Source organism: Malurus melanocephalus, unplaced genomic scaffold (assembly GCF_030028575.1).
Source record: "Malurus melanocephalus ecotype Western Australia unplaced genomic scaffold, MMel_1.1 scaffold_416, whole genome shotgun sequence".
Classification (NCBI taxonomy): Eukaryota; Metazoa; Chordata; class Aves; order Passeriformes; family Maluridae; genus Malurus; species Malurus melanocephalus.
The window spans coordinates 126,401-150,491 of record NW_026623648.1 but is presented as its reverse complement, the minus strand read 5'-3'; the positions used below and the strand labels follow the sequence as shown (position 1 = coordinate 150,491).

General features: G+C 51.5%; 1 protein-coding gene across 3 annotated transcripts in view; it reads right to left on the bottom strand.

Moving 5' to 3' along the window:
- Positions 1 to 23,320, bottom strand: part of ASTN1 (astrotactin 1) — a 59,466-nt gene extending 36,146 nt beyond the window's left edge. For all 3 annotated transcript variants that reach the window (XM_057379662.1, XM_057379661.1, XM_057379660.1), the window contains exons 1-2: positions 23,014 to 23,320; positions 3,117 to 3,304 (exon numbers count right to left, since the gene is read on the bottom strand). In XM_057379662.1, the coding sequence (XP_057235645.1) occupies positions 3,117 to 3,304; positions 23,014 to 23,296 (471 nt within the window). In that variant the 5' untranslated portion in view covers positions 23,297 to 23,320. The remainder of the gene's footprint in view (positions 1 to 3,116; positions 3,305 to 23,013) is intronic.
- Between the last annotated feature and the right edge of the window lie 771 nt (positions 23,321 to 24,091).

Here is a 24,091-nt window from a genome sequence, read left to right as displayed (position 1 = left end):
AAAAAAAAAAATAGCCAAGAAACTCCAGTGATTAAGGAGCAGCAGCCCTGCAGAGGTGGTGGGGAGGGGTGGCTGGGTTCTTTCTGGCCAGGTGTCTGCAGCCCGGAAGTTGGGAAATCTGAAAACTGGCCCTGGACCATAGAAATCATAGAACCCTACAATGGTTCTGATTGGAAGGGATCTTAAAATTGACCTCATTCCAACCTCCAAGCCAAAGGCAGGGACACCTTCCACAAGACCAGGTTGCCCCCAGCCTTGTTCAACCGTGCCTTGAACACTTCCAGGGATGGGGCAGCCACAGCTTCTCTGGGCACACTGTGCCAGGGCCTCAGCCCCCTCACAGGGAAGAATTTCTTCCTAATATCTCATCTAAATCTGCTCTGTATCAGTTTATTTCCATCACTACACACCTTTRTATAAAGTGTCTGGCATGATCATGCAGAATTTTTAATGGTAAAGTGAGAGCCTGATTCTGTATCATGCTCCAATCCCTGTGAGTTCCTGTGATCCATACATAAGTGGGGATTTTCCCCATCCCCACCAGAGATGGGCTCCACTGTCATGGCTCTCCATCACCCTAGGGAAAGGGCCACCTGCAGGCGGGGTGACAAGCAGGCAGGAGGAATTCCTGGCTTTCTTTCATCCTCTGCATGCACATTAAATCCCCCAAACACCAGCGAGCTTTGCCATACGCCTGTGCTGGTGGACAGGAGAGACCAAGCGGGAGCTCTGGTCTGGTGGATGCTCATTTTTTTCAGACAGTGGCTGTGGTTTCACAAAAGAGACTTATTTCATTGAAACTGAATTTCTTCTGCCCCAGTAGTCTGAGAGCTCAAACGATCCCTGGGAAAAGCAGCCTCTTGAGATTTCAAGAGGCTCTGAGAGGAGGAGGAAAGCCAGAGCTGAAGTCTTCCCCTACCCACTGCATATTGGAGAAGGTCAGATAGCTACTTCAGACCCCCATTACCCCTCCACAGGAGCACAGAAATCCCATTCTGTCTTACGCCCCAGTCTTGGGTTGATGTGCCAATCCTATATTCCTATATTCCATCAGCTTGTATGCCCAAAAGGTGCCTGTGCCTTTAAATCTGACGCGGAAGAAGGGGCAGTTTAAAAGCCAGGACAGTTTAAAAACTGGCAGTCAAAAGCGGTGTGGGCAGTTTAAAAGCCAGGGCTGCTGTGTAGCCCTTGGCTTTTGCAGCTCAGCTCGGTGCTGGGTGCAGGGGAGTTACATTGTTGCCGTTTAGCTAGCTCGGGTTTGTTAGCTTGGGCAAACAGCTTTCCCTGGACTGCCACCCTTCTCCAACTCCAAGTGTGATTTTTCTACTGGACTAATTCAGCAACCGGCGGGGACAAGCGGCACTGCTCCGTCTTGTCCCGGACTCCGGAGAAGCCAAGTTGGCAACAGAAAAGCACACCGAGCCCTCTGTTTCATCCACAGTGAGGAGAGGACTGCCATCAGGTTTTTCCACTGTTGCCCAAGTGCCACGTGGACTTTTTTTTTCTTTTGTTTCTTTTTCCCAGGGACAGGAGCCACCATTTTTTTTTCCGCACCATGTGGCCAAGCAGCTGTGGGGGGGGAGGGAGCAGCGTGCAGTCCTGGATTTTTAAATATCTAACAGTTACTTTTTATCTGCGTCCTGTGGACACGGTGTTTTGTTAATAAACTACTTTTTTTTCTCTTCACTTTTGCYCGAACATCAATTTCATATTGGTGGGAAAAAATTATCAAATTTTTCACTTCAGAGGAAACATTTACTCTGTAACATTTTTTTTTTTCTCTGAAAATATTGTCTCAAACCGAGATAGCCCCCCAGTCCAGCATCCATGTGATGGCTGTGAGAGGAGCCCTGCACTGGAAGGGTGTGGGAGTGCTCCTCACCCGGTCCATGAGCAGACCCCAGTCACAATGGATACAATCCCTTGCTCACACTTCTCTTGGCAACCACACAGTGAAGAAAGAAAATCAGCCTTGAAAACTCCACGTGATCCTGACTCCTGGCACAAAAGCCAACCTCTATTTGTCAGGGAGTAAGGATGCTGTCGGAACGGAGCTGAGAGCGATGGGGAAAAAGGGGCAGAGGAGGATTCAATCTGCATTTGCACATTTGGGTATGACAGCAGTGAGCTGCAGACATCCTTTTCATCAGCTCGATAACAAGCCTACACTCAGGCACTTCTGCCTTGATCTTGGGATGCAGAATGCCCAAGAAGACCGAGACCATGGCGGGGCCAGCCTCTCCAGAGGTGATGCACCCTCTTAGGAGCAGCTGGGAGTGGACAGTGAAATAAAGTGCAAGATGTTTTTGGGAGTGGCTTTGCAAGCGATTTTTTTTCCCTCGACTAATCACGCACAAATGATGGAGGAGAMACCTGGCCTGGGGCTGCAATCTGGAAGAGCAATTGAAGCTCTTATTAGGGTAGACACCATTGAACAGCCTGTTTGCAGCCTCGGCAGCACATTGTCTCTGGCTAATTACCTTCCAGTGGCACAAAAATTGTAGGATTCTTCAATTTTTTTCCAACACAACAACAACAACAACAACAAAAAAAAATCAACACACCACAGATCCTCCCCCAACACACATATCTGTCCTTTTTCTGCTGTCAAAACTTTGTTTCTGTGTCTCTGGGTGGAGGAGCATTGCTGTGCCACCTCGACACATGGGGTGCCTTGCTGCACGCTGTGAAACCACGGCCATGGGGCTGCCACGCTGATACAAATAGTGGTGACAGTGCCTGGTGGCACASTGACACCCGCCGTGCATCCAGGCAGAGGGCAGCGGGCAGTGGGCTCCTGCCAAGTCAGTGTGAATTAACCCTGGGTTGAGGTGGCTGAGACCTCCAAAGCACAGAACGCCTGGGGATAAAGGCACCCTGCAAACAGATTTTCAAAGTGATGCAAACTAAGGAAGTGGTTTAATCAGCCTGTTAAGGCACTTAGCATTCACCACTCGGAGAGGTGCCCAGGGCATCCCAACCAACCCCAAAGGTGGGCACAGCTYCCATCCTAGAGCAGCTGGAGCCAGGTGGGGAAATAAATGGCTTCTCAAAAGCCACTATATTTTCTACAGGCTTCTGGACAGCTGAACAGGGGCTTCCTTCCCATCACATACCATGACAGAGATGTGGAGGATCCGCAGCTCCTCCTCTGCTGACTCAGTCTGGGGTTCTTCTGTGGGGTCGAAGCCAGGCAGGTTGGGGGCCCCATCTTGATGGTGGATGTGGAAGAGCAACGTGCCATTCTCCAGCCACTGCTGCCGCCAGCGCACCAGGGGGATGTCATCCGTGTTGCCTGAGATCTCTGCAAGAGCAAAGCTGGTCAAAGGGGAAATGTGGAGCAGAGGGTTCATGGCAGACATTTACCTCTTCCCAAAAAAATGGGTGGAGGGACCAAAGGATGMACACCCTCCAGTCACCTCCTGCCAGCACCATGGCTGCCCCCCAATAAACCACAGCCTGAATGGCTGAAGCAGAGTAAAACCCTTCTCTTCTGGGAATAACCCAGATGTGGGCCTCTCCAAAAATCCAGTTGTGGTGAAGGGAGAGAGCAGTAAGCCAGCAGCATCCTTCCAGCTCTAATTTGGATGCACTTCGTGTTAAACACGAAGTTTCAGACACTGGGCGCACAGGATTACTACTCAGCAGCATGATGCGATCATTGGAACCACATCACAAATTATTGTGGACAAAATATTTCCCATTCCCAGCCACGTGAACAGTGAAATATGCACGTGGCTGCCATCTCGCCTACAGCTCTGACTTTCATTGGGGCAATTTCAGAGGGTTTCAGTTTTCAACCATTTTTTACAGGTCTCCACCCAGGACTCAGCCCAAAGACCTGCAGAGGTACCTGCAGCTTCTACCCAAGCAACCCTGTTTTCCCTAAATACGTTTAATTTCAGAGTTTGGGGCAGTGAGACAGATGCACACAGCTGGGATGAGGTGTCACAGCAGCAGAGGACACACAGGCAGGAGGAGCAGCTGAGGACAGGGACATGACATGCTCCAGGACACTAAACACCAGATCAAACCAAATTCACCTGGCTGGTTCCAAAATTTCACAGACAGCCTGCAGCTGTGTCTCAGCCAAAGACAGGGTCAGACCAGTGCACCCCTAGGAGAGATGGGCACTGTTTTAACCACTACCTCCCCCTCAGATCACATCACCTTGATCACTCTCACAGCACCTTGATCTCAGCCATCAGCTCAAGCCTGCCATTTGCCCGTTAGCTGTTTTTCATGAAAAKAGCAGATTTTGTTGGAATGACCATAAAAAACACGATGAGCTTCCCAGTGAGGCACAGCTCTCCCTCCTGTCTCTGCCCCGTCGATAGCAATGGGAAAGAGCYTGTCTCACTTTGCAAATTATCATTTTTATTTTGCTTGTTTCATGCTGCCTTCAAATGAAAACTGGAATTCAATTACAGTGCTGAAAAACAACATTTTAAATTTGCTGTTAATTAATTTCATTAGGCTGCCTTAAGTGAGCTGGCTGCCGAGGAAGATGGGGAGGGGGGCAAAATCTGCATMAGGAACCAGGTTCATCCTCCCAAACTGATTTGATTAATCACAAGAAACATTAGCCACAGCGAGCGAAATTGGSAGATTGTTTGTGCTCAGCACGGGCCGTGTTCCTGGCGGTGATCAGTGCACTCAGAGTGTCCTGAGCACAGAGATGCCGCGCGTTCCACAACGCCAGCGGGAAGCAAAACCAAGAGGAGTTATGTCACTAGGCAGCCAGAAGCACTTCTGAAATTCCCTCTAACTGCTGAGCTGTGTGTTTGGGGACACAGACCCCCTTTGAAAAGCTGGTTCTGGGTGCCAGGAGGATTTGAAGCAGAGGATCTCCTCCTCTCCCACCTGGTCTTTATTCATGGACTGAGAGGGGRAAACAAGCCTGCCCGCTTCCCCAACTCCCCACGGCTTCTCAACTCTGAATGAACCAGCTCAAATGGAARAAAACACTCTCCCTGCACCTGCCTGCTAACGTGAAATTAGGAGTAATTAAGGCAAGAGCTTTTATGCACAACAGGAACTCAACATACTGACATTTGGAAAAAATGTAAATACCAGCATTTGCTCCATTGTAAAGAGTGAAAATAATAGATATTAAGTATGTGACATTGTGACATTTAGAAAGCTAGAGTTAGAGATGTTTTCCCCCTGATCTGACACATCATTGTAAAAGCAGCACCCTTCAGCTCATTAATACTTGAGAAGGAATCCCTGATGGAAGTTATTTAAATGATTAATAGATTATAGTAAATTTTAGCCTTAAAATAGRTTGTCATAATTTCAAATTTATTTAAACAGGCTTATTTTTTAAAAGAAAAATGTATTTCAATAAAGAATGGATTCTTGTTTTAAGAGAGCACAATCCAGCCACTGAGCCTGAGCACTTTATCCYCTTTCGCCAGATATCACAGCATGATCCTGCAGCCGCACTGCACACAGGTCAGGAGTGCACGAGCAAAGGAAAACACCCCAGAAATCAACTGTTATCACCCCAAACTGTAGGCTATGAGCCCTCCATCACACTGCAGGATGAGGCTGCTCYACCACCGCTGCTCCTGCCCTGACAAAGGCTCTTGAGGCAGTGCCTGGGTGAAACAGCCTCATCCTTGGACCTTCTCCTCCCCTCCTAGAGTGTCCTAGCAACATGTCAGCTGCCTCTATCCTACTCCATTTCTACTTGAAAAAATTAAGCATATAAATGCTTTCCTGCACCCATGAAGCTTTCTTGGAGTTTGGCTCACCAAGACTGAGACAAGACCAAGACCAACCTTCCTCCCTAACACAGAATCTCTTTACTCTCTCTTCTCCCAGTGCAACGCATTTCGCTTTTCCCTTTGTCTTGCTCTCCAAGCAGACACCTCACCACCTGGTAGGAGATGCTACAGTGACCCAGCAGTAGCCAGCTGGGACTATCTGGCTATCACAGGGTATCAGCTCTGCTGTGGAGCTGGCAGGTGCCAACCCTGCTGACCAATTTGTACAGTGGGGCCAGGATGTCCAGAGGAGGTAGACAAGTGGGCAGAAAGCCAAAAAAAAAAAAAAAAAAGGCACAGGGGAGAGGATAATTTCAAGTTCAAAGTTTGAAAGATATTGATGAAAAGCCTGGTCCCTGCACGGCTTTCATTAAGGCCTTGGATAGGAAGCCATTAGCACTGGTATTAACTTCTTGCACCTCTGTTAAAAAATAGCCTACCTGAGTCAGAGGTTAATAACAGTAGGAGGTCACTAATTAGGCTGTGCCACATTCACCTGGTATCAAACGTGGCCCAGGTCCTTCATATCTGCAGGAGCAGCAGTCTCCAAAGGCCCTGGCTGGTGCTTTCAACATAACGGCTGTGGCTGCTCCCCTCCCAGACCATCTGCGAGGGGAGGGAGCAGGGACTGAGAGGTTCTACAGGAGCAGTTTGAGGAGAGGATGAAAGACCAGACTGAAGGTGTTGGAGGTGTGTGGATTTATGCCTGCTTCATTACTGATTATCCCAAACAGCCTGATTTCCCCAGGGACAGCTGTCCCACACAAAGCAAACCCAGTCCTACTGGAGGCAACCCCTTTGCATGTCCCAGTTTTGGGAGGCAACATCTCTGTCACACCCCAGTTCTGCACCTGAGCTGGTGCAACATTAAAACCACTGTCCATGAGCCCAGTGCTGACATGGACCAACTCCCACATCCTCATCCCCCCACCGAGACCTGGTATGGCAGCACACAAGGAGAACAACTCTCCTTAAAAACTCAGATMGGCATTTTGATGAAAAAAACTCCCAGCAAAACAATTTTCCTCTCCATTTGGAAGCGTTTTACACTAATAGATGCCTCCAATAAGTCAAATGAACTCTGCCATAATGCTGGTCTCCACAGACTCATTTCATAYAGCAGAGCGCAGATTTTGACTTGGACTGGCATTTCCTCGTTAACATTTAAACCTGCCTTATTTTCCATCCAGAACCTGACTGTGTTTTTATTTAAGTTCCCCATTAGCTAAGGCTTTTGTCCCATGCCCAAACCACACACATCCTTTAAAGGGCTCGAACTCRGCTAAATCAAGCCTTGCACTCCTCTGAGGGGTTCCAGTGTCTGAAGTGACTCAGGAGACCTTCCCATCATGAGTCACTCGCTCTCTCTGTTGGGACCTCAGGCCTTGATTTCTACCAATTCAGATGTCAAAACGCTTATCTTGATGCTTAACTCATTTTTTACTTCCAAGGTTTTAGTGACAGATCATTCATGGCATAATATTCACATTTTTATGGGCCTGTTTAAAAAATTCACATTCATCACCAACCATCGATATTTCATTTGCCTTTTTTCCTGTCTCCAATCTCAGGTAGGAAAACYAGCTCATTCTGTAGGTCATTCTGTCTTTCCAAGACAATCCAGCTCTTCCATATCAGCAAACATAAACCTCACTGGATATATTAGGAACTTGCTTCATGGGAGAGAGCCCCTGGGGGAAAAATCTCCAAAAGACTCACAGAGATGGGAGAACACACAGGTTCAAGGAAAAGGCAGTGGTGATCTCCCTGGAGTCACTCTSAGGCTAGGTCAGAGACATCTCCCCACCACAACACTGCTGTGTGAGGCTTGTTCACGTGAAGCCATGAGGTACCATAGCAAGGCTGACTGCTAACCAGGTTTCTCCTTGRAATGCAGGGTGCCTTTGCTTTTGGGAAGGTCACCAAGGAGCTACATTTCAAAGCTGTAGCCATGCTTTAGCCTTGAACYGGGATTTTTGTCCCAAATATGCCACAGCCTTAACCCCTCCCTTTCTTGAACAGCAAACCCTCCACCCCTCTGGGAGTGCCGCTGAGCTGCATAGCTGTTTTCAGAGCAAAGGACACCGATCCATCATTAGTGGGCCTGAGTCGATGGGGTTTGCTCTGCAGCTGCTGACCCTACAAGGTGACAGCCCCCCCACCCTGCTGTCCCCCGCAGACCGCAGGACGTGCCCGAGCACACCGGTGTGATATCCCTTCCAAGGTTATTTTTCCATCACATTTGTCAGTTTTGACCTGAAGCTGGAAAAACAACAAGCAGATTGGGACAGGCGATGGTGTTTGATTTTCACTCCTGTCTTGTTACTTTGGTCCCATCTGCCATAAYTGTGAACTACAGAGGAAATGTGGGAAGAGGCAAATCCACCTCCTGGACCAACACTTGGGTGACACGGTCATGTTTGAAAGAACCCAAATGCACACCCAAGATAGGGAGCAAAAGCAAAATATAGAGAATGTGTGACTACACTTCCAAGATGCGACACTGATATAAAAACCCCAGAAGGGACCACATCTGTAGTTGATATCTTACCCTGCAATGCTATCATATCACTCTTCCAAAGGGAAAATCAGGTCTCCATGGAAAGAGCCCAAATGATGGAGAGGCYCCCAATCAGCCATGGAAAATTACTGCCCTGGCTAAATTGTCTCCCAGCAAGTCAGTGAGARGGAGGACACAAACCCCTCAGCTCAGATGGTGCTCACCTATAACTCCACCAACACAACCACTATCACTCCGAAAGAGTGAGCAACTTGAGAAGCCTGACGGAGAAAACACTCATTTCTTAAAAAAGCTCTTGTGCATCAAGRAAATTAAAGTCCACAAAGGTCTGCTTGTGCTCTGGACACTTTGAGGAACCAGTAGGTGCATCAGTAAATATGGGTCACCCAACTCTGTAAACTAGTAGATAAGGGTGATCCAACTTGACAGACTTGTTTCAAAGAGTCCTTTTCAAAATCCACACTCCAAGTTTCCCAAAGCACCAAAGTGGTGTTGGGGKAAGAAGGAAATTCATCTTGAAGCCCACCAGGTGGGGGAGGAGTAAGGGTTTAGTTCTCACGATAAAAGGAGGTTACCAAGCAGCCCCATGGAGATCTTTGTCAGGACCTCGGCTGCTCAGAAACTCTCTRGAWGARCAGGCAAGTGACAAAGTTGGTCACCAAGGCTAAATTTAGTCTTCTCAAAGCTAAAACTGAGAAGTGCAGGAGGAAAGCGGGCAAAGAAGTGGGCAGGTGAAACTCAACCTTGGTGAAAGCAAGCTGATCTGGAATCCTGCAAGTGATATTCAGGTCAACCATCTTGAAATGGAGGAGGCAAAACTTGTGAGGCTTGGAGGAGGGGTACAATGGAGATGAGATGGTGCAAATGGCTTGGTGAAGAGGAGAAACCGTGTTGGGGCTCCTCAGTAAAGGAAACAAACAACAGTGAGGACGTGATAAAAGCCTATAAAACCATCAGGCCTGTGAAACAGTGGGAAAGACAGTGGTTATTCACTATTTGTCATTTTGCAAGGATTAATGCATGTAAAAACTAACAAAAGGTTCTTTTTCATCCAGCATAAAGTATGAAAGCACTGAGAAAGGTATTGAATTCAGGGAAGACAGAGCCACCAGCAGCTCCTGAGCCAGAGAGCCCAGAGGAACATTCCAGCTCAAGAAATCCCCGCAGCACAGACCTTGGCAGCAGGGAAACGACCATATATAGATATGCTGCAATTTTAACATTCTTTTCCCCAATTAAGAGTGGTGGTTGGAGATGCCAAGGGACCACAACCCACTGCCTCCGATTGCCCAGTCTCTTGGGGTTGAAGAGTGACTGCAAAGCCAGCTTTGTGCTACCCAGACGGGCATTCAAAGATGCATCCCACATCCACGTGTCCCTTTGGGGATGGCTGAGACACTGTTCCTCCAGGCACAGTCTGACGGGGCAGGGGGACCCCAGGGCAGCTCACCCCTAGTGACAGAGCCTCTTAACACCTGCCAACAACTCCCCCTTTCCAAATTCCAGCCCGCCGTGCTGTCAGACCCTACAGACCCAARATGCTTGCCAAGATTCCCTTCAGCTTTCCAAGCCAGCCAGCAATTTTCCCGGGGAGGCAAAGGGCTATTTATATCCATCACGGGCTGGCAGGGAAGGGAATGGGCGGCCACTGCAGCCCATCTGGCAGGCACTGAGCAAGACATCGGAGYGTGTCACATGGGCGAGGTCAGGCAGTGTGCTGCGACCAGCAAGRGGGGATGCACACGGACTACACCTCAAGGGTAAACTGCAGCTCGCTCCTACACACCCGTTTGTTTCACTGCTCCTTGTGCCCAGGCCGAGAGGTCAGGAAAATTAGATGCTATTTTGGCATATCTGTGCTCAGCACAGGAAATAAGCACAGCCACTTGTTTCTCATCTCCAGGGGAAGAGCCAGGACCTGTTGGATCTCTGAGAGATGGGATGGATGGGATGGCCCTCCCAGGGAGTGAGACAGGACAAAAATAACCCTGTCTGCTCTCCTATCCACAGTGAGGCCAAGAGCTTTACCAGGAGGATCCTCCTCTTCCTCGCATCTCCCCTGGAGGGAACAATGCTGGTCCTTGGGGAAAAGGAGGGAGAAGGCAGGCATGGGCAGCTGCCAGCTGCAGCCTAACATCATAAACTCTTTGGTGCTTAGGAGCTCTTACATGATTTCAAGCTCTGTCTTCAAGTTCGTGGGGAGGTTTTGAAAGATGGAAATGGGAGAAAGAAAAGAAAAAAAAAAAAAAGGAAGAAAGATGTAGAAGGGGAAAAAGTTAACTGTGCATCTCGAATTTATAACTCTTGTAAGAAGAGCTTGTCAAGCTGGCCGGAGACCAGCCAGTGCACAGTGATCAATGGGAGGACTTTTGGGTCTAGTCAAGCTTGTTTGAGATTTACAGGAACTGAATAGAGGCATAAATCTGTCACTGCTTGACAAAAATGGARGTAATTAAACCTGCAGGTGTATATAATTGTCATATTGATGATCTGTATAAATCAGTGGAGCCAGCAGAGGCACAGAGCACACGCTGGGACAGAGCAGTTGTTTGCCCACCTGCCTGGCCCTGGGGACAGGACACAGCCCTGGGGACAGGACACAGCCCTGGGGACATGCATCTCACCCACACGGCCCTGCAGCCACCACCTGAACCTCCTGCTCCACAAGAGACCTTCACCAACTGCCCCCACAGGCAAACAAAGCAGCAGGACCCTCCACCCCTTTCAATTACCTTCAGCCTCATCGTGGCTACCGCAAAAATCTCCTGCGACTGCAGGAGGCTGAAAACAGGACCACAAGCATTGAGGAGTCCAACCATGGACGTCGTGGGGGGCTCTCTGCAGCTGCTTTGAAGCTCTGAGCCCAGGTGCAAGTGGGACACTGACTTGATCTTTTAGCAACACTTTTTTTTCCCCCTTTTTTAAAATTTATTTTAACCTTTGTTATTTTGGGAACTTTGAAGCCTAAGCTGCTCCGAGGCAGCTGCCTTTGTAAGAAGGACAGAAAGTGCAGAGTGGGATTTGAAAGGGGGAGAGAAACAGGGAGGGGRTGAAATGGTGCTTCATAGCTGAGGTCTGCAATAGCTCCTTCACAGCTTCTCCCATATCCCAACACACCCACCCCGAGAGGCACTTGGGGCTCTGCGGGAAATCCGGATGCAAAGTGACAAAGTGACCATGGTGCCTTCTACTTCTCTTAYACTGTGAGCCAGAGAAACCCCCAAGATTTTTGGAGACCTGCCCACACACCTTCTCCCACTGCCCAGACATACCAATGGGACATCCCTGAGTCAYCAGGGTGGGGCAGAGCATCCTTTTGGGCCACCACAGCCCGGCCATGGTGCCATGGGGACACATTCCTTCCTGCCATGCCACGAGGGACGAGAACACGAGGGAAAGCTTTCCTGTCATCGTCACCAGCCAAGGCTTTCCCGTCACATGTGCCCASGGGCCGACTGCGCATCCCAAGCTGAGCACTGCGCTCGTGCGGCAATCGGATAATTAAAAATTAAGGAAGAGCTTCTGCATTGCAGTCTGAATTATGTAACACTGCTCTTGGGTTTCGGCACCCATCAACTTTAGTGGCCTCACACGGCAGCAGGGTCCTACCTGTCTTTTCAGGTAGGGCTCATACCCTTGGCAGGGAAGTGGAAATCCCAACCTCACAACCACAGGCAGGAAGTTCCCTTGCATGGGGAAAAAAAAAAGGAGGAAAATGTACTTATTTTCTTGGTCCAATACTGAAATTGGAAATGGCAAAAAAAAAAGGGGATGGGTGCTTCAGGCCAGCCAGGTGCAAAAGAGTCATTCTATCTATGCACTCCCCTGGTCATGACCAGGAGCTTTCTAAGTGAGGGGTTGYYGTGTCTYACTCCTGCATCACAGAAGCAGTAGYCCATTCTAGCAAACAAGCAGCATTTCTGTGAGCAAACAAAATCCAATCAAGGCGAGGAGCCAGCTGCCTTTTCAGTATCTCAAGAGCAAAGAGCCCTGCTGGATTCTGAGCACCAGTAACTGCAAACTCCTGCCTTTACAACCACATCTTCGCCTTAACCCTGCCAGTTCTGGCTGCTGCCCAGGCCAGGGCTCAACGAGCTGGCTGGCCACCTCCTCCTGCCACCTCCTCCTGCCACCTYCTGCCTTCTTTGGCCAAAAACCCACTGACTACAGAGTCAGTGCAGTGCTACTCCCAGGACCTGGATGCTGCCACCTGGTGTGGAACCAGTCATTAATTCCTGCAATGATTCACTCCAAAAGGCGCTTCCCTGGGCTCTGTGTGCAGTGGCCTCAAGAACCCATCAGAGATGCTGTAGCTCACAGCCAGGGTGAGTGGCTGTGCCAGAGCTGYTCCTGAAGCCCCTTGGCCCCGTGTGGTCACTGTGGTCATTCGCTGCCTCCTGACATGGTGCCTCTCCTGCCCCTCCCGATCCCTCCTCCACCCCGGTATTCCCTGTTGCTGGCACGGTGGTTTCAYATCCACACTGCCTTTCACCCCCCAGGATGTGAAAGCTGGGAAGACCCAGCACTGAGCWCAGGAGATCAGATCCATTCCAGGCTGCCCATGCCAGTGCCATCCCATGGGGAGATGAGCACCGCTCCCCAGGAACCTCTGTCCCATGCTCAGCCACCAGCCCAGCTCCTGCAGAAGACCCCTTCATCCCCATTTGTGCCACATTGCTGGGTCCTCCAGCTGTTAACCACAGATGTGCCTTACTCTGCAAGCAAAAGGTGGAAACACGACAATAAAAACTGTGGAAGCCAGTCCAGATCCAAGGGTGACTCTTCTCCCCAGCTCACAGGCRTTCCCAATATCCACGGAGRAGGATGAGCTATTTCTCCTGCCCASCAAGTCTGAGCAGACCAGGAGCATAGCATACCCAGCTCCTGCTGAAAAACTAATAAAATTGGCTTCATTTTCCCCTGGAAGGATGCTTCAGACACACATCCCAGGCCACAAAAGCTGCACCTTGGTGTGAGCTGGGATAAGACCCCTGTAGCTCTCTGCTCTGTGAAACTCTACAATTCTCCCCAAATTCCCAGGCCATCAGTTCATGTCTGCAAAGACAAACTTCTGGCTTGCCCCCTTGGCCAGCAGGAAAGCCAGCAGCTCCGTGGCAGCATGAAAGCTCTCGAGCCCCTTTGTTGCTCCTCTCCAGAGCTCTCCCAAAGTGGCAAAAGACAAAGCCCAGCTATTTCTGGCTCAGCAACACAGGAAAGATTGGGAGGTGCAGTACTGGGATGGGAAAACAGCTCTGCACTGGCACAACCACCACTGAGAAGGCGGCACCCAGGGGAGCTTGGGGCCAGCCCAGGGCTGTGGGAGGCACGGCAGCCTCTCCAGTCCAAACTGAAGATTTCCCAGAGGCTGCAGACACTGGGGACATCATTAGRGGAGCAAATGGGCTGAGAGCACTGCAGCAATTTAAAGACCCTGCAGCCACTGCTGCACCGTGGAGCCTGGCAAGACAATTTGGGAGTGGGATGTCTCCTCCCGCAAGCATCTCCCCGTCCCTACTGAAGGCAGCCAGCTCATCTGATCCACACTCCCTGCCATGATGCTGCCCTTCTTGCTACTACCTCCTGCTCCACCCTCATACAGAAAACCCCCCAACCCATGCTGGGCCCCCCATCCCCATGCTGGAGCTGCAGTCTGTGGTGCTTTTCCACATCCTCACTCCTCCTGCAGCGCCCTGAACCCTTCACTCACCATCCCCTCCCAAACATTCCACTCATGGACCTMGAAAGGGTTTTTAATCCTTAAGCCACCTCTTGTAAAAAACCACCCTGCTTCTTCCTCCGTGTTGGAGCAACCCCATTAGAGGAGGGCATTTGGTGGCTGTGGGGGGCGGCCCTGGGAAGCACCGGGTGCTTGCCAGCCCAGGAAACTGGTTCCCGGCACCGTACCCTCGCTCTCTCACTCCCCTTGGGATGCCAAATTAATTGCCTTGTCTCCTGGAGCTTTTAGCTGGAACAAATAAAAGAAAAAGGGGGGTTGCCAAAACCCATAATAAGGTCTACAGTTCCTCTGAGCTACAAGGGCTGCTTTAAATTTTGTGGGTTTTTTTTTCTTTTTTTTTTATTTGAAGGAGGTTTCCATGGTAACTGTCTCCCATCACACAAGAGCCTGTCCCGGGGATATTTCAGGGTTGCTAATATGTGCCTTCCGAGGCAGCCACTGTGTTGTGACGGTGACATCGCAGCTGGGATTTTTTGGTGGAGGAGGAGGGCAGGGGTGCAGAAGAGAGGAAAAGGAGGGGCYGCTCCCAAAAAACAAGGTCACAATCCTGCCTGTAGCTGGGTTACCCTGCCCATCAGGCAGGCCTCCATCCCAAAATGCTCTGGCAAACAGGATATGGTTTTGCTTGGACCACTGATCTGATCCGGGAAGCGCTCACAAAGCGATACAGCCCTCACCAGGCCGAGCAGATGTGACATGTCCAAGTATAGGCACAGTCTCCCTGACACTTCCTGCCACCTCTTCCTGCCCTTCGTCCAACTCTGAGGAAGAAATCCTTCCCTGGGAGGGTGGTGGGGCCCTGGCACAGGATGCCCAGAAAAGCTGTGACTGCCCCATCCCTGGAAGCGTGCAGGGCCAGGTTGGACAGGGCTTGGAGTGACCTGGTCTAGCAGAAGCTGTCCCTGCACATGGCAGGGGGTGGGACAAGATGATGTCCCCTTTAATGTCCCTTCCAATCCAAACCATTTCATGGTTACAGGATTCTCTGATGTCTCTCCTCCACCAGGCTGGTTTTCAGCTGGATCAGCTCCCTGCACGAGCAAAGCCAGAGCTCTGCATCCCCTGAGCTGCTTGCTCAGCTCCTCTCATTAGTCACCCTAATCACTGAGATACCTCAGAGCTGGCCACAAAAGGGGCTGCATCTCCTCTCACACCCCAAACTTCTGTGCCACCACCAGCTAGAGGGTCCCTCAAGTATCCCTTACTCCCCTTTGGTCACAAATGTTTAGAAAAGCCCCTGCCCGTTCCCCAGTGGATCTCGGGCTCTGCAGAAACCACGGAGGGGCAGGCTCAGACCCCCTCCTCAGCCCATCACCCGCAAACGAGACCCCACAGCAAAGCAAAGTGTGGGGTCAGCTTAACCACATCCCAAACCAGGCTCCAAAGAGCCCAGCACCAGGTGAGCACCCATCCCAAGGATCCCCTGCTGCAGGGCAGGAAAACAGGATCAGAAATACCAACACAGCCCCTGGGAGCAGGGCACGCTCTCCTCCGGGTGATTTCTCAGCAAAGAGCTGTAKAGGGACAGCCAGAACATGGCAAACAAAAACCTTCCCTTATCTAGACAAATGCCCCAGCTGCTGCTTGGGGTGAGCCACCGGCCACAGCTGCAGAGATGCCAGAGCCCAGCAATTTGGGAGTAAAAGGACAACCAGTCTTAAATGACAGAGCGGTCATCATTCTGGCACTGCCTTAATCCCACCAGGAAAAAATTCCTTCATTTGAAGGACTGCTCTGCAGCAAGGCTCCAAGAGACATGATTTCAGTCTCCATTTAGCATGAAAAAAATAAAACAGAATACAGTAGAATTGAATATAAAATTAAACAGAATGAAACAAAATAGAATGGCATAGAATAACATACAACAGCATAAAATAAATAAAATAAAATTAAAATAAAATAAAATAAAATACAGGAGCAAATGCCACTGGTAGAGGTAAGACAGTGGTATCAGGGAAGTGTATGGCTGCTGAAGGGTCCCCTCCAGCAGTGGAACCACAACCAATTTCAGGGGTATAAAACCCACCACGAATCTTTGGAGGTGCTTAAGGAGTACCCACATGGGCAGCCCAGCCCCTAAAATTGGGACAGGTTCCAGGCCAGGAACAAGACCAAGCCTGAGCATCCCTGCCTGGATAGGGGCTGAGACATTCACGAAGGGAGACAAAACAGGGTGTCAACTCACCCCTTGGCTGAGTGCTGGCTCCTGCCCACCCTGCCACCGCCAGGGAAAGGCCAAGAAGCCCCAAATCCCAGTCCCCCACGGCTTTCTGGGTCAGCAAGATCCCCTCCCGGCTCAGCTACCGCTGGAGCCAGCTGGATGCATGGTTGCTGTGGCAACGGGTTCCCAGAGACGAAATCCTTATTTCTTACTTTTTTTTTCCCTTGCTTAAGGAAAAAAAATATACAAGAGGCCCTGTATGTCCTCTGTGTCACCAAAACCCCTGTGCCCAGCAAGAGTGTGGGTTGGCAATGGGCACAGCACAGGGACAAGGTGTCCCTAAGGATGGGGACGAGGTGTCCCTAAGGATGGGGACGAGGTATACCTAAGGATAGGGACGAGGTGTTCCTAAGGATGGGGACAAGGTGTCCCTAAGGATGGGGACGAGGTGTCCCTAAGGATGGGGACAAGGTTTCCTAAGGATGGGGACGAGGTGTTCCTAAGGATGGGGACGAGGAATTCACTGCGCCTCCCTCATGAGCCTCCCTCATCCCCACCTTGGCCACAGGGGACTCCCTGTGGCTCCCTGGAATCCTGCAGCTTTCCTGCAGCATTTTCCACTTTGCCATGAGGTTTTAAGGGCTGCCCCTGCTCATAGCTGAGGCTGGTGCTGGGCTCCACTGTCTGGCAGAGGGTGTGTTCCCAGCCATAGGGTGTCCCCAGTGCTCCAGTGGCTCGGAGCAGGTCACTGGACCCAGCTGGAAAAGGGATGTGGTTACACTGCATGGCCAAGAGGAGGGGCTGCAATGGGGTCCCCCCAGCAGTTTCCACCACATTACTAGATGAGCTGTTAGACACTGCTGTCAGACGAGCGTGTCCTGTCCCACCAGTCGCTCCAGGGTAGGAARTGTCCCCTGGGCAGATCCCTCTCTGCTTTGCTGGAAGCTCTGGAAGTSCCCAGGCCTTGGTGACAAACACCTCACCCAGCAGAGCAGACAGCCAGCAGTGCGCTGGGTGCCACAACAATGCTCCACCAGCAGCAGCAGCCACTCCAGGAGGATGCAGGAAGAAGGTGGCACTCCTGGATTTTCAGCAGACCCACACCCCAAGCATCCATCTCAAATTCACAGGAACAGTTCAGACTCCAGCCGGCGATCAGCTGCTGGCAGCTGGAGGGAACTCAGCAAATCCCACTGCCAGGATGGGTGCTGCTAAGGGGCAGGAAGGCAGCTGAGACACGGTGTTTGGGGCTGCCTTCCCCACCACAGCTGCTGGGGCCTCCCTGGGCAAATGCCCCCACTGCCCTCCAAGCCACCCAGCAGGAAGGTGACAGCAGCCTGTCCAGGCCAAGCCTGCCGAAGCACAGATCACACCGGTGCGTTTCAGAGCGTGCCACAGTGTCCAGGATCAAAGCCAAGTTCAATTAATGGCTCACAATCTTATTAGAGGAATTATTTCAGGATCTTGAGTAAAAGTCCGATATATCCACTCCATTCCATTAGTCAGGCTCATTTAGCAATTCAATCAATCTAAGCAAAGCAATTGAGCTCCCCCGGTATAATTTAACTTGGTTATTCTGTAGCTACTYAAGAATTTCTTAATATTTGCTTCATTATTTCACCATTACACCTGTTTCCAGGTGAAAGGTTCATGCTGTGGGTCCCATGGCGGGACCAGCCCTGCTGCAGCCCCATGAAATGGTGACATAAAATGGGAAGGTGCCTCTGGTGGYGATGCCTCTGGGAATTAAATCATGGAATTGCACCACAACACCCCAAAAACTGCTTCCCACCATACAGAGCTGGGACCAAAGGGCTGGCCCACGTGTCAACAGCTTAGGGACCCACARCCAGCATCCAGATCCAGGTGAGAGAAACAAAACTCAATAGGGTGCTCCTCTCACCTGATGTGAAACTGGAAAAAAATATAGGAGAGCCAACAGGTATCACGTCCAGCCACTCCCACAGGACTCTGGTGGCCATCGCCCCCATCAGCAGCAGCCCCACATCCCATCGTGATCTGCCTCACATCCCTGCAGCCCCCCGTGCTCTCTGTTATTAACCCAGGGAAGTCAGGGCCAGAACCTCCACCAGCAAAGCCAAGAGCTTAGCTAGGATTTAACCAAAAAAAAATTTATTAGATATTTCGGGGAGATATTCAAGAGCAGTTAAATATGCCCAGCTCATCGGTGCCTTTGAAAAATCTCACCCCTCTAAAAAATTAGAATTGATTTTGTATTTAAAAAGGAATCTATTTAATTTAAAAGTAAGATAATTTGAAATCATGACAGCTTGTATTAAGGCTGGAGTTTATGATAATCTATTAAAGTCATTGAAGTTAAGAACTGTCTCCCATCCTCTGCTGCAGAGGCTCTTGGGAGGGCAGTGGGGAGAGGGAAGCTGGAATATGAGGGGCTGCACTGCCCTATTTCAGAGCACACCAGCTGGAAACCTGGAGAGGAAAAAAAAGCTCCTCCAGCTTCTCCACTCTCAGGGGAAAAAAAACAGGATACAAAAAAAATACAGTATTTCACAGTCTTGAAATATCTGGCACCCAGAAAGCATGAGTTCAACCCATCAGCTCTGCTTGCTCATTCCTCAAGTCAATTTTACACTCAAAAAGGTATTTCAAGACTTTACTTTTCAAACATTTATTGCATTACAAAGAAGGCGAAGGAGTCAAAGACACCRTCTTTGGCGTGGTTTTTAATTGCATCACAAATCTCCTTTGAGCCCAAGGGGCTGAGAGAAGCCAGGATGCTCATAAATACGCCTCTTGCCACTTTATAACCTGCRAAGGATGGGGCCCAAAAAAATTAGCAGCCCCCAGGAGTGTGAAYCCAGTTAATGACATATCAAATGTGGCTGGATGCTGCAGAGTCAAGCAGCAAGGGAGAAGGGGGTGTGAAGGCGAGCAGACAGGGAATATTGAGCTGCAAATYAGCATTTCTTAATGGCGACCAACCAGCAAAATGCTTCCTCCCTTCAGGAGAAAATACAGCTAACGCAACAAACACAGCACGAGATGAAAGGCAACCACACCAAATTAAGGTCTCCTTGATTTAAAGCAGGATGAAAGCAGGTGATTTTAAATGCAGGCAACCCGGTGTGCAGCAAGCGGTCCCACATCCCAACTCCCACACCCTTGGCGCTTCCCAAAAATTCAGGAGGTGGGAGAAAACCATACAGCAAAAYGGGGAGATGGTGCTGGAGTCCCTTTGGGGACAAGCATATCAACCAACATGGGGCTCACTGGTGAGAGTCCTGAGCTGCTCCTGAGCAAACGTGGGCAGTGAGGCAGCACAAGAAGGCAGCCAGTGCAAATAAAAACTCGCTCCACTCRTTAGCAAAGAGAGCAACAGAGCAGGGGGAAACCTTGTCCAAGCATCTCCCTCCTCAGCCAGAGCTAACAACTCACAGACAGCACATCTGCTTTTGGAAGAACAGGGGAGCAGACATGGGGTCCCCATGTCTGGGAGATCCTGGGCACCAACACACTCAGCACAGCAGGGAGGGAGAGACCCAGAAAAGGGGCATGGAAAACTGGCAGGAAGCAAAGTCTCACTCTCTKGTGTAAAGATAAAGTTAAAGCTCATCATTAGTGTATGTTACTGGAGCTTCTCATCAGGGGTTATCAGAGGTCAGCAGACATTTTTGGCATGTCCAGTTCAGCAACCCCCCCACAGTACTTTAGTTTTAACAATCACCATGTGTGGCTCTCCTAAGACCCTGTTCTCCCAAGACCCCAGCACATCTTTAGTTGGGAGAATAATCCTTGTGGGATGCCTGGTTTGGCCACCATGGCAGGGAGGTGTCACCAAGGCAGGGGAACCACATGTGCCAGTGTCCATGAGAACCAGCCAAGCTCAAAAGCCCTTGAATTATTTTGGGGCAATTTGAGGGGGACACCAGGACTGGAGGCAGATGGCAACCAACCATCCTTGGGCTCCCCAGACCCTTTCCCAGCTGCTCCCCTCAACATTCCCCTGCCACAGTCCCAACCTGCCTGCTTGCACCCTCTTTGAGGGGAAACTGAGGCATGGAGAGACCTGCAAGGGAGTTGATTGAGAGTCCACATGGCAGGGCCAAGAYGCCACTGCCACAAGGCTCAGTGAAGCCCTCCATGGTGCTCTCAGCCCAAACYCAGGCTCTGTCTGATCAGGGGCAACCCCTGGCTCTGGTCCAAGCCCCTGCCAGCCAGGGTGGCAGCTCACCTTCCCTTGGGAACCTCTGCCCTGTGCACGAGCTCCGGATGTGAAAACACAGAGCAGAAGGAGCTGCTGCCCAGCTCCCCCCAGCTCAGACACTGAACCAGGCCCAGCAAGCGTGTGGGGGTTATCCACCACTCCAACAGATTATTTATTATACACCCAAACTCAACGAGGTGGGCGCAGTTAATGGGTCTGGTGTTTGCCAAGGATGCAAGCAGCGCTGTGTGAAGCCACGCTCCTGAAGGATGCTCAAACACACTCAGTCCCTGCACAAGGGCTTTGAAAACACAGCCACCAACACCTGTTCCATCATCCTGACATGGCCATGTCCCCAGCTGAGTGTGCAGTGACAGCACTGATGCCCTTTTGGGCTGGGGGACCTCCAGATCCAGAGACTCCAGCCTCTGCGTTGCCAAGTCTGGGTCTTGCAAGACTTCTGTGCTTTGCAGAGTTTCTGCTTTGCAAAAGCAGTGTCCAAGCTAATAGTAGCAGTAGCAGTAGCAATAAAATAAAATAATAATAACAATAATAACAATAATAACAATAATAACAATAACAATAATAATAATAATAATAATAATAATAATAATAATAATAGTAACACCCACACATGGCAAGGTGGCCATGCCAGCTTCAAAGCAAGGCCTTCTCTTACAGGAGAGAGTGAGACATGATACATTTCCCAGAAATCACCTAGCCAAACCCCTGGCAAACAGAGGACCCACAAGGTGCCCCCTCCTGCCAGCCCAGCCCCTACCCCCAGCATTCCARGCTCGCTTGCACTGGGTCACCTCTGTGTCTCCACACCCCAAACTCCTGCATGTTGGGGGCTGGCAYAGCACCATGCACCTCTAATATTTTTGGGGGATCAATGTCCCAAGCAGCAATGCCCCAGAGAGCCTGGTCAGCACCAGATGCACTGGCACAAGGCCTGTCATGCTTGTGTTTGTCCAGCAGCAGAGAGYAGAAGGAGGCAAAAGCAAACCCTTGCCAGGCATCATCAGTGCAAACCGTGGGTGCAGTGGGGGCTCCCAGGGCAGGCAGSTTCTTCCCTGCACTGCCCAGTGTATGGCACCCCACGGATTTGAGAAATCCCTGAGGAAAACCCCACAGTATGAGCTGGGGTCGTGCCCAGGAGCCTCTTTCCGATCCCCACCCAGGTGCTCCCTGCTGGTGACACCCCAGGCCCCAGGGCCCATCGGGGTCTGGCTCCCAGGATCAGGTCAGAGGGGCCAGGGGACGAGCACTCAGGTGGCCTTTGGGGCACGAAGGTGGCAGGGGCTGGCGGCCATGCCTGCGTCCCCCTGCATCCGCAGCGCTGCTGCCTTGTTGCCACAGCAACGCTCTCGGCCTCCGCTGCAGCATCCCGCAGCACAGGGCTCAGACCGGGGCACAGGGGCACCACAGCTCGCTGCCCCTGCCCCACACCGCCCCGGACTCCAGAAAAATGTCCCTGCCTGTCCCCACACACMCTCCCCGTGGCATCAGCAGCCTGTCTCTGCCTTTCTCCCGGGAGCAGGGGGATGCCCAGAAGCGGCCAGCACTGCCCCGAGCCCGCCCAGCACCCAGGACTGGGGGGTTTTAGCACATGGAGGGGTCCATAGGCCACAGAAGTGATCAATTGCTGGGAGAAAACCCAGTCTGGGGTCACCACCATACACAAGGGTGGAACAGCAGGGCAATGTCACATTAAGCAACACACCAGTGCCTMATTTTTGGGCCAACACCCAAACAAGGGTGGCATTTAAAAAACTTCATGGGGACACCCAAGGTGCAGCTGRAGAAGCAACAGATGGACAAGGCTTGCAGGAGGTGGCACAGCCACTGTGGGGCTGCTGGGAAAGCGATGGTGGAATTTGCCTAAAGTAGGAGGTTATGTGTGGGCAAGGAATTGACATTCTGCACCAATGTCACCAAAAAYTTAAAATCTCAGTGGCTTGTTCCAGGTGGTGAGGAGGGAAGTGGGTCTCTGTGCATCARGGGGTAGAGGCCTTGTTCTACCTGAACAAAGGAGCAAATTGTTGGCTTTTTTTGGTGGAAGAAAACTTAATGAGCCCATGAGACAAGGGCAGACGAGCCTCATCCAGCGGATGAAGAGCAGGTGGGAACCACCCGGACCATGAGAACAGGCCAAAGCCTAAAACCTGGGGGCAGAAGCACTGGAGGCAGCAGGCACAGACAGAATGGGATATACTGGGCAGCAGAGTATTTTTCCATCAGGCTGCAGGAAAGGTGACTCTCTGCTCAGGCACAGACAAAGCARAAACCCTCACCTCCAGCCGGGCACGCTGGGAGCAGAGCATGGGCCTCCTGCCAGCACAAGCCGCCGGTGGCCATTGATCGAGCCGGGGACGAGCCCCGTGGGTGACAACCTGGGCATGCATCGAGCACCCCGGGCCTGCAGCATCTCCAGCCGCGATGCGGCAGTGGGYGAACTGGCACCGGGGTGAGATGCTGCAGCGGCATGAACCGGCCCCGGACGGGCTGAGATGCTGCAGCGGGGTGAACCRGCCCCGGGGCCGAGCAGCCGCAGGGCAGCCGCCCGCCGGTGCGGCAGGGAGGAGCCCCGCCGCCGGGGATGCTCGGGGCCCCGCCGCGCTCCCGCAGGCTCACCCAGCACGAAGTAGGGCAGCTCCGTGTTCTCCAGGTCATCCACCACCACCATCTCGCCGGGGAAATCGTTGCGGACCGAGAAGAGCAGCTTGGGCTCGGCGGCCGAGGGGCCGTGCATGATGCTGAGGTCGTTCTCCCGCAGGAAGGGCAGCGCCGACACCGTGATGCTCTTCAGTTTGCACTCCAGCTCCTTGGCCGCCGCCTCCGCCGCCGCCTCGGCGGGGCCGCTGCCCGCGGCCAGGCAGCAGCCGGCCAGCAGCGAGCACAGCCCGGCCAAAGCCATCTTGGAGCCCCGCGCCGCGCTCCTGGCGCCGGGCGGGAGGCGGTGGCGAGGGGCGGGGACCGCGGCCCRGCGCCTCCCCGTGCGGCGCGGCTCGGCACGGCTCGGCATGGCACAGCACAGCTCGGTTTCCCCCGACCCCCGCCTCTCCCTTTCTCCGCTTCCCCCATTTCCCCATCCCCGGGAAACCGGGAGAACTGCGGAGCGATGCGGTGGCAGGAGGGATGTGGGACTGCACCGAGAATAGCGTGAGTACCACTCCTCTCCCCAGGATAAATCACAGACCTCCAAAATCACAGAAGGAATCCCAGACCTCCAAAATTCCATGAGATCTCACGGAACCCAAAGCCCCAGAAGAAGTCACTGACCTCCAAAATCCCAGACCTCCAAAGTCCCAAGAGAAGTCATGGACCCCAAAGCTCCAGAAGTTGCAGACCTCAAATCCCAGATCTCCAAAATCCCGAGAGAACTCAAGAAGTCATAGACCTCCAAATCCTCTAAGCCGGTGTGTTAAATATATATATATGTATGTCTGTATGTGTGTCTATATACATACATATGGATCTGTGTATACATTTATATGGAGTGTAAGGGYAAACCCAAAGCTTCTGGATTTGGATCTTTTTGCTGGATCTGGATGCTTTTTCACTCTCTTTMAGTGAGCCCAAAGCAGCAGTGACAGCTTGTCTGACAGCCACACCTTCCTGCAGACACCTGTGTTCCCCTCTGCAGCCCAAATCTTCTGGTGGAAAATATTCTKTTCTTCCACTGTGGGGGAAATGTCCAGTCCTCATCTCA